The following is a 10,682-nucleotide window of genomic DNA, read 5'->3' as shown; positions in this document are numbered from 1 at the left end:
GCTTCAGGGTTAGACAGACCTGCTCGACAGTCCTAGTGCTGCCACTCACCTTCTCTATGGCCCTGGACTTGTCACGTCAATGTGCCAGGCCTCAGTTTCCTAGTGTAAGATGGGACTCGTTATAGTGTGCCCACCTAAACACCAAGTGCTGAGCACACTGCCCGGCACATTCGAAACACTCAGCAAAACAGTAGCCATTAGGACGCTTTTAGCTTTCTTGTCATTCAGCCTGGTTTCATCACACTAGAGGCTGTTGCCCTATTTAGATAGTCATTATAAAGTAACACAGAAGAGGATGAATAACTCAAACATTCAAATCAACTCTTTAATATAAAAAAGAACATATCTAATATTTGTTTATTAACAAATATTAAACATATTTAACACATTTAATGTTGCTATGTGGATTAGTTAAGAATCAACATACAATAGTCTACAAAAACAGTACCGCAAGTTTTGAAGTGTAAGAAACATGTGCCTGCGTCTAGGCAGGCAAAAATAAATATACACTCACGTAGAATATACATTACATGGATTCCAACAAAATGACCTATTTTCACTACTTACCCCTGCAAGGCTAATGAGGGTCTGCTTCTTTCCTATACCCACTTGGTGGCACAGCAGCCCAATTCCTGTCTTTCGCCCTCCAATTCAACACAAGTTTGTTTAGCTACGGTTCCGTCCCTGTGCTGGACACCGAGACACAGAGGAGGTGACTCTGTCTTCAAGAACTCATAGTGTGGTAGGGAGACAGACACCGCTGGCCTCAATGTTGCCAGGTCCCATCACTGGGGAGGGTATGATCATGGATTTTTATTCTCAGGTGTGAGGGTTCCCAGAGGGAGCGTTTAAGCTTGGCTCCTGCTAAAAGGCAGAGGGCTCATCTGTGTGTCTGCCCAGGTGAAGACAAAGTCATTTGCCGAGGCCCTCTCTGGCCCTCCCTTCCTCACCCCTTCCACCATGGAATCAACTCTTCTTCCCTCACTTAGAATCTGGTACCCAGGTCTCCCCATTTTCAAACACACCCATCTCTCATCTCCCTTTAACTAGAAAGTAAAGCTTGGGGATAGCCAATTTTAGTGAATAGAAGTTCATTCCTGCTAACATGCTAAACAGCCCCCACCTAAAGACTGGCCCTGAAGGAAAAATCTGCTTGAGTTATTTAAGATTGTTTGCGTGTTGGAGGAGAGGATGATAATCAACAGGGATATTAGAGATGAGCTTCCATCGCTTCCCCTGCCTGGTCACCCTTCAAGCCTTTCAACCCTCTGGACACCCAGTGCCAGGAGCTAGATATAGGGGCTCTCAAGTCAAGGGACATAGGTGACACAGAGGCAAGGACAAGCCACGGGACTGGAGAGCTGGAGATGGCTGGGTGAAGGCAGGTACGTCAACCCAGGGAATGAGGGAACCTCAGCACCCACAGACTAAGATGCAGGTCCCAGGCCTTTTACTGGACATTGGTGAGAGAAGAGGACAGAAAGAAAGCAGTGTGGAGATGAGCACACATCTGAGTTTGACATTGGTTACAGCTATAAAGACTTGACTACATAAGGAAATTGAAAAACTAGTTTGGTTATGTCAATGTAAGACTAATCATAGTCATTTACGTCAACTGCCTTACCATTTCTGTGTAATGGCCAAGTTATACCACGACAGTGATGTACTTTAATAAACATGGTTCAGAGTGATTCTGAGTTTTATTGGACTAGGTGAGTAAATTATATACCTGGGTGCCAACCTTCACAATTTATTCCTCAAGTTACACAGTTTTCTGTTCTTAATTTTAACAGATGATCATACCATTGCTTTTAACCAGATAAAATGGGGTTTGGGGAAGTCACCATTTATTCAATATTTGCCCTGAGAACTTTTTATTATCTGAAAATTGCTATACAGGTTTCCTGTTCCCTGTTCTTGGAATTTGTGGTTTGTTTGGGGTTTTTGGTTTGTTTGTTTATTTGTTTGTTTGTTTACTCAGGTGCTTCATATTCACGAAATAGAAAAAGCTATACATTCTTCCTTCTTTCTCTTACACACACATATATGTAGACACCTTCCTACTTGCTCTGATTGGATCCTAAAATTAATAAATTATGTTGCCATGCCATCTCAGTTTACAGCTCAAATAACAAATTCTCCAGATTCCCACACGTTGAGCCTGCTCTGTCACAAGACCAATTAGGAGCCAGTGTTGGAAGATGCAGGCAATCTGCAGCAATGAAAGTGAAACTTTTTTAGTTCTGTTTCAAGCTCTGCTGCTATTACTTGGAGAAATCTGATTCTCTACCTGAAAGGTTTTAATTCAGTCAATTTTGGTGAACAAAAGAGGTATAGTTTAGTGCATAATTGACGTTCTTAGGGTGAAAAGTAACATCATAAATAAGAAATGCTTTTTAAAAATAGTTACAGAGAATAGAGTAATAGCTGTTCAAAATCGTGAAGCAGTATTAAAGTATCATATGTTATTGAACTGTATTTTATATGCAAATTGAAAATCAGCTGGGTAGAAAATTCATTGTAAGGACCAGTTGACGGTCCTTTTAAAATTCAATTCCCTAGTAAAATCTAGCAGGCAAGTGTCTTCCACAAAATTATTACTTCAGGAGAAAATAACACTACAGACAGGGCAAAACCCTATAAGGTTGTTTCACACATAACAGCAGTTTGTGTTTGTGAGTATGTAGGAAAAAACTTCCCAAGTGTGAAAAGTAATTATATGTAAGAGCTCTATATTTTATCTTTTAAATAAAATGTGTCTTTAAATATGGAATTATTTGGAAAACTCACATCATTGTCCAAAATTATGAAGACCATTTTAGTTGTTTAATTGGAGATGAAATATTCATTACAGCTTCTCAACAGATCTTCTAGTTGGAATGGGCGAGGAGTTCATTTGCCAAGTGTTCTTAACAAAAATATCCAGAGGCCAAGTCCCATAAAAACTGTATCCAAAGGAAACACTGCTCAGGATATACCCAGGAAGAACATCAACCCTTGCTTGCCTGCCTGCTCACTCTGTCCCCATTAGTCTTTGGGGTGAGCAAACGAGTGTTGGGTGAAGTGTTTCGCAGGTTAGAAGATCTTGCACTCATTAATGGAGAAGAGCTTCCTTCTGTTGCGTCTCCTGGCTTGGTTGACGGCAGTTCGGACGGCACACTCAAATACCTGCTGTACCCCCCGGTTGCTAAGGGCCGAGCACTCCAGGTAGCCCTTTGCTTTCACCTCCTGGGCCAGTCTCTTCCCTTCTATGGCATTAACACAGGAGGCCCTGTGGGGCCCCATCTCCCGCTGGTCAGTCTGGGTGGCCACCACCAGCACGGGGGTACAAGGCAAGTGACTCCTGACTTCAGCTATCCACTTGTTCTTCAGGTTCAGAAAGGAGTTCTGGTTGGCCACAGAGTAGCACATCAGGACCACATCAGCCTGCTGGTAGGACAGGGGACGGATGCTTCTGAAGGCGTCGTTGCCAGCTGTGTCCCAGAGACCCAGACTGATCTGGATACCGTCCATGAAGACGTCCACACCGGTGTTCTCATACACCGTGGGCTTATAGGCCTCCGGGAAGGTCTCTGAGGTGAAGCGCACCAACAGGGAGGTTTTCCCCACAGCAGAGTCACCCACCAGCACACACTTAATGGAACTCAGCATCTTCCCAGCCTGGGTTCCTTGTTACAAGTTCAGAATCCCTGAATGGCTGAAGCAAACGCCATTCAACACAGGGAATGCAAACCAGATGGGTTTGAGTTCTCAGGACCTCTGGCAGCAAACTTCAGAATGTGCCTTCTCTCTGTCCACCTGAGGGAGACCTCGATCTACTTTGAAAACCTCCAAAGTCTGGTCTTCAACTGGAACAGAAAGAGAAGAGGGAAAATTGAGTCTGTTTTCCCTTTTTGATGAATGGGGCACTTCCTCGTTGGGAAACTAATTAAACATGGGGCCCACCTCAATGCAGCCGTCCCACACCCCCCATCTAACCCACTCTTCCCCAGCAAATAAAGCTTGGATCTGGTATCGCCCAGCTCGGGCACCCACAGCTCCACCCAGTCAAGGCACATAAGCTGATTCTTATCTCGAAAATCAGCCTGGTGATAAAAACTGATAAAAACAAGCAACCGCTCTGATCAAAACATGAAAAAGACCTCAACAGCAACCTGTGTGTGTGAATGAGACGTTTTCAAACAGCTCTCTACTGGCTTCCGCTCCAAGAATTAAGGAAGGCCACTGACAGCACGCGCCATCTTCAGTGTTTAATGGATCCCAGCAACTTTGGGAACTGCAAGAAAGAGAAACGTAATGAGCCACAGATATTATAAGCACTTCCTTTCATTTAGTGATTAATCAGACAGTCCTTGCTTTATGTGGTAATTTGTGTTGAGGTCAAACAGAAGAAATCACTGGAACTCTAAAAATTTGCTGTTTTTCCCCTTTAAGTTTTTCCATAAACTGGCTACCAATATAACAGAAAAGACACACTGTCCTTGGCATTTTCGGCATCTGAAATCAGACCCCATTACCTATACAACAATACGGCTTTGCGCACATGTCACTTGATCTCCAAGCCTCATTTTACACCTCTGCAAGATTTTGATAAATTTAGGAACCACTTCTCAGAGATGTTGTGAGGATTAAATTATTTCTTTCAACATTTTTGGATAGCTACCTAAGCATCAGGAGCTCTACTAGGCCCCTGGTTAAACAAAATCACTTGCTTAAAAGTAACCATATTCAGCGCCTCTCATTTTAACAAGGCTGCATAAATACGATAGAATCTGAATTTCATGAAAGGGTCAAATAAATTCTCATGCATTGCAGGTGAGAGAGCTCCAGACAATGAGATCAGCCTTGGAGACAGTGTCCCGTCTACCAACAGACATTGTCACAAGGCCAGCCCATCTTCAGAGAAAGGAAAAGACTTTCAGACCAAAATCCAGAGTAAAGGTTATTAATACAATCTGGGCTTATAAGCTCCCACACTGGGGATCTTCCTCACATGTCACATATAAAGCAATGTAAAACAGACCTATAGGTCTGCTTCAAAACATGATTTTTACAAATCACTCCTCTAAATCCTGACATTCCTTCCCAAGACATGTTTATCCTTGTCGACCCACAGTCTCTGTTTAATTAGACATCATAGCCTATGCAAATGATCTCATCAGATAAATAATTTATATGATTATTCATTTTTTCAACTACATGAGAGCTGGGTGACCTTAGCCAAGTTACTTAACCTCTCTGAGTCTTGGTTTCTTCATAAAAATGAGAAGAAGAAAAGCACCTTCTTCATGCAATTATTAGAAGGGTTCAGCATGAGGAGAGTCTGGCTTAACACAGACCCTGGCATATGGGATCTATAGAGAGCCATCATGTTACCTATTTCCACCACCATTTAAAATGCCAAATATTAAATGTCTATAACACGAGCTGGGGTATCAAATGTTCAGCTGAAGACTCACATCGGTTCAATCTCATGCTCCCTGGGGGCGTCATTGGGTCTCAAACTTTAGCTCCTTAGACCTATGATGACTTAAATATTAATACTTGCATCATTTCTGACCACCTTGTTACTTAGTCCAAAGCTAAGACCTCTTAAGACATTTTAAAGCTTTTTTTTTATTCCAGTGTTAGCAGAACCAGAACTAAGAAAAATATACATATGTCAGACTTTTGGTTAGTAAATAAAATATTTCTTAGTAGATTGAGTAAAAGCCAAATTTCCTGAGTAAATATCTGCAAAAAGAAGTCTGTGAGGCAAAATTGTTAAGAACATGTGCTCTAAAGTCAGGTAGACCTGGAACTGAATCCGGACTGCCCTAATGACTACCTGTGCGACAGCCTTAGGAGAGTTTCTTAACCTCCCTAAGCCTCAGTTTCCTCCTCTGTGAAATTAATGTAGTAATACCTACATCACAGGGTTGTTAAGAGTATTAAGGGTGCTTAGATGTATAAAATCCTTAGCATAGTGCATACTATAAACATACTACATGTATACAGTCAACACATAGCAAACATGCAATAAGTTGTCCTTATTAATATCACAGTTAAATAATAATTACTAAATATAATGATAAACAATTATCAATTATAAGCAGGGAATTTGAAATAGCACTAAAAAGATTTCTCCAGGCAGGAGGGCCCTGTGTATCTTATACTCAGCTATGACTACAGAAAAAGGGCAGGGGGGCTTCTTCTGGTAGCATAAAAATAAAAATATCATGTGAACAAAGCAATTCTGTCTGAACTTTGCCACCTAGAGAGCTCCAAAGAATCAGACTGGAGAAAAAGACTCTGTTCAGTCAAGTGACGTTCATTCCCCAGCCAGTTCTGGCACTCAGAGGCACATCAAGTCAGCTCTCAGGGCCTCGGTTTCCCAAATTATAAAGTGGTTGGACAATGCCAGCTTTCTCTGTGGTTCTATTAAAACTGAGGACAAAAGAGAAAGCTTTATTGCCTGCCACAGTGACCACAAGAACATAAACCTCTGCTTATTCCGTAGCAGGAAAGACAAATGATAAACTTTGATAATCTGTGTAGCCTTCAGCAGATGGCTAAATATGGAGCTGGGAGAGGAGAGGCGGGGAGCAGCTCTGGTCCAGGTTAGAGCAGTGCCCTATATAGACATGACAGATCATCTTCAGATGTTGTGTCACACGTGCCCAAGATGGAGCCGCTGTGGGTCACATTGTCAGTGCGAACGGTTGATGAGCTTGATGTCAGTGGAATCCTTCTAAAGGGAGAAATCCTCCCTAAAAGGGCTACCGGGTGAAAAATAGAAGCAGGTTTTCAGGGGTGTTTCACAAGTGGCTAACTGGCAGCGCTGCCCCAATTATAGGTCTCTCAATACAGAAGAGTTACCAAGAGTGACTTTAGATAACGCCATGAGCGACGCCACTGAGTGACCCTTTTAGGACTTAAATCAGACTGGAATTAAAGAACCTTCAATCTCAGAACCTCTTAGGTCTCAGTAACGTGATTTCTCATCCCTTTCTCCTCTTCACACAGAAAGGAGGCCTTCAACCAGCCCCCACAGTTCACACAGAGAGAGGAGGAGGGAAAGGAAGCAAAGGTGCTTCTGTCTACTATCGTGAAGGGACAATGGCAGATGAAAGGGGAGGCTTAGGGCTAGTCCATTTCATCCTCTGGAGAGCTGAGGGCTGTCCAGTAGGAATTCCTGGTCTCGCTTTCACCTCTATTCTCATCCCAACTCACAGATATCCACTCTTTACCATCATTCTTTCTTCAGACACACTCTGTGCTTCTCTGTTTGCCTAGAAAGAACTGTCCTTCACTTAGCCCCCAACTCCCATCTCTTCTTGAAAATCTTCATCACCTGACCCACTGATAGATCAGGTGCACCCTCTGTGTTGCCATAACACCCACCCCCACACACCTCTAACGTAGTCATTATCACACTCTGCTGACATGGTGGGTCCTCTTGTGTTTATCCCTCATCTGTGAAACTGGAATAAGACCTGTCCTGCCATCCTCATATGGAGCTTATAAGGATCAGGTGGAAACGATAACAACACAGCAACAATTTGTGCTTGTAATTTTACATAGAACTTGTACTTTTGGAAATAACTCTTGTTTGTTTTATGAGAAAACCCCTTCAGAATGATAGAGCATGATATAAAATTAAGGTGAAATTATGACTATTATTAACTAATTATTATTATTGCAGGTTTTGGTTATTTGGATTTTATGAGGTGGCTTACTTCAAAATGCTGATGGAATCCTCAGCTGTTTGTTTGTTTGTTTGTTTTAAAAAATATGAGCCCCTGGCAGCCATGGCGAGGGATGGCCTGTCAAACAAGGAGAATACATCTAAATACATCCTCCTCAAAAGAGCTTCAGGCAGAGGACCTGTGCTGGCAGCAGCCAATTCATTCATTAAAGAAATAGATTCTGCCATAAATCTAACACAATTAGATGATTAGGAAATTGCCATGTTCCCCAGCAACTCATCTCCTGCCGGCACCTTCCATCAGTGACCCATGCACAGTCACAGGGACATCACGGCAAGAGCGGGCCTTGCTGGGGATGTGTGAACCCATGGAGCTCCCCATCTGGCAAACGGGACTGGGAACTTCATTTTGTTTCTTTTTCTTAGAGGGAGAGAGAATCAATTCAAAAAACTCTTAAGCAACTTAGTAGAAACAAAAGGATAACCATCTCTAAATTTTATCACTCCAAACCCTTACTCAGTTTTCATTCTCAAATATACACTTGTATACATCTTCTAAACATTTATTCAGATTTAAATATTTTTTTTATTTTCCACATGGTTTACATACCTGCCAGTTTTCAGTTTTCCATTGTCTCAACAATTCATAATTGCACAGACATAGCAGAGTCTTTGAGTTATTTCCAGTATTTCACCATAATTAACAACTGTGCCATTTTATATACACACAAATATACATGCATATATACAGAGGGTACCAAAAAAATGTATGCATGTTTTAAGAAGGAAAAAAACTGTATTAAAATTGTAATGCTCAATATATACCGATAACGAAAGATGAATACAAGTCACGTTTGACTTCTGCAATTACGAGAGATGCTCAAAATGGTTACCATCAGCATAATTTTAGTAGTTTTTTTCTTTCTTAAAATCTGTACACATTTTTTTGGCAACCTCTGTATATATAGGATGTGTGTCTGTGTGTGATATATACGTTATATATTTGGGGAAGCCAAAAGAAGGAAAACACATGATTTGTATTTATCTTTTGTTATCAGTATAAATTGAGTATTACAATTTCAGTACAGTTTTTCCTTTCTTAAAATATGTATACATTTTTTTGGCACCCTCTGCATATATATATGTATATATATATACACTTTTACACTTTTATGTGGACAATTTTCTTGGTGAACATATTCACAAATGTGGCATTACTGAGTCAGTGGGTCATTTTGTGATTTTTATTTACATTATTGAGCATCTTCCAGGGACTGTACCAAGTATTTTGTATTTATTATTCATTAGTTGTTTTATACATTAAAAACATTTTTTTGTTTAGAGCTTCCTGTGTGGCAGACACTGTAACGAGTCCTGAGGCCTAATAGGGAACGAGACACTTGCTGCCTTCATGGAGATCACTGTCTCACAGTTACACAGGCTTCTGAAATCTGAGACACTTGCCTACAGTCACGCAGTGAGGAAATACCAGAGGCAAAGTTAGACCTAAATAGAGTCCTACTCCAAAGCTACAGCAGCTCCCCTTCCCAGCCTACCCCGTAATTCCCCTCAGCCCTATCCAGTGCATCTCAGATAAAAGGAGGTTTCCGACGCAAACCCAGTTTTAAGCTACTTTTTTCAGCCATCCCTGCCATCCAGGTCCCTACTCCTATTCTCTTCCTACAAATAAACCAACTCTTGACATGTCACAAGAAGTATCATATTTCTTGATCTGAAAGCTGGTTTCACAAGTGTGTTCAGTGTGAAAATTCATCAAGCCCTAGACCTACAATGTGTTCACTTATCTGCATGTGGATTAAACATCAGTAAAAAGTATTTTTTAAAATAAGGTTACTGCCTTTTCAGTGAACATCTTCTTAGGTAGTATTTAATCTCAAATTTCCTCTTGTAAGAGTTCATTTCACTAAATCTGAACCCTTCTTGCGTGTTTCTAATTGCTACAAATAACGATTACATTCCCCTCAAAATCACAAAATGGGATCATTTTTAGATCAGTCTATTTCTATACACAGATCATCTCTATTCAAAATGGATTTTGTTCTAACAGTTTATTTACAAGATGCTGGTTTACAACTTTTAATACATGTTCTCCAGAGTCAAAGATCTAAGCTATAGTTACATTCCTAAGCCTGAACTCTATTTAGCCATATCACAGTTGAATTACAGCAGAACATCACCAAGTCCGGAGGCCTCCTGTTATCTCGACACCCTAATCTTCAAAGCCTCTCTGAGCCAGAAGTCCTGACCCTCCAACGCCCAGGCCAAGCAGCGACGGTGGCACTCTTCCTCTCCTCTGTCCCAGCCATCCTGGGTTGACTGGTCCTTGCCACTCCCAGGAGTACAATAATTGTCACCACGGTCTAGAGTTCTCAGCTTGGTCCAACTACAGTCAAAAATAAAGCTAGCCAGCTAGGCAATTGCCCAGGTATCATTAAAAGACACCAGAACCTCATCTCAAAACTAAGGGGATGGGAAAATGTAGTTCACACAACTTCTCTCAAAGTAATGGAAGGAATATTCTGGAAAACTGCTTGGAGTCAAGGGTGCAACCCCTATGGGGCATGCTCAAAAATGGTCACCTAATCTTTAAATTTGTTCCTAAGGAATGTGAATTTAATTGACCGAGAGACTCGTATGTTCTCAGTTGGCTATGCGTTTTGGGGCCGAAGCAAAATTGTTTGAGGAAAGAGAGCTAAAAGGCAAATATATGCATATCTAACCGTTCTATAACATAATGATACTGTAAAGCAAGGTTACCAAACTATGGCTCACCCGTGTGACAAACCATCTGTTTTTGTGTGGCCCGTGAATTAAAAATGGGTTTTTACATTTGTAATGGTCGAAAAAAAATCAAAAGAACAATATTCTGTGACATGTGAGTATTATATGAAATTGAAATTTCCGTGTCCATAAATACCATTTTACTGGAACACGGCCATGCTCTTTCATTTACGTATTAATTATGGCTGCTTTC

At 41.2% G+C, this 10,682-nt stretch overlaps 1 protein-coding gene across 6 annotated transcripts in view; it reads right to left on the bottom strand.

Moving 5' to 3' along the window:
* Positions 1-311: 311 nt before the first annotated feature.
* The window catches only part of RHOH (ras homolog family member H), a 48,660-nt gene continuing 38,289 nt past the window's right edge, over positions 312-10,682 (bottom strand). For all 6 annotated transcript variants that reach the window (XM_019751991.2, XM_019751990.2, XM_019751989.2 and 3 more), the window contains 2 exons: positions 4,155-4,276; positions 312-3,848 (listed from right to left, as the gene is read on the bottom strand). In XM_019751991.2, the coding sequence (XP_019607550.1) occupies positions 3,076-3,651 (576 nt within the window). In that variant the 5' untranslated portion in view covers positions 3,652-3,848; positions 4,155-4,276 and the 3' untranslated portion in view covers positions 312-3,075. The remainder of the gene's footprint in view (positions 3,849-4,154; positions 4,277-10,682) is intronic.

Source organism: Rhinolophus sinicus, linkage group LG02 (genome assembly GCF_036562045.2).
Source record: "Rhinolophus sinicus isolate RSC01 linkage group LG02, ASM3656204v1, whole genome shotgun sequence".
NCBI classification, from domain to species: domain Eukaryota; kingdom Metazoa; phylum Chordata; class Mammalia; order Chiroptera; family Rhinolophidae; genus Rhinolophus; species Rhinolophus sinicus.
The sequence above is the reverse complement of the archived record's forward strand: the minus strand, read 5'-3'. Positions and strand labels throughout refer to the sequence as shown.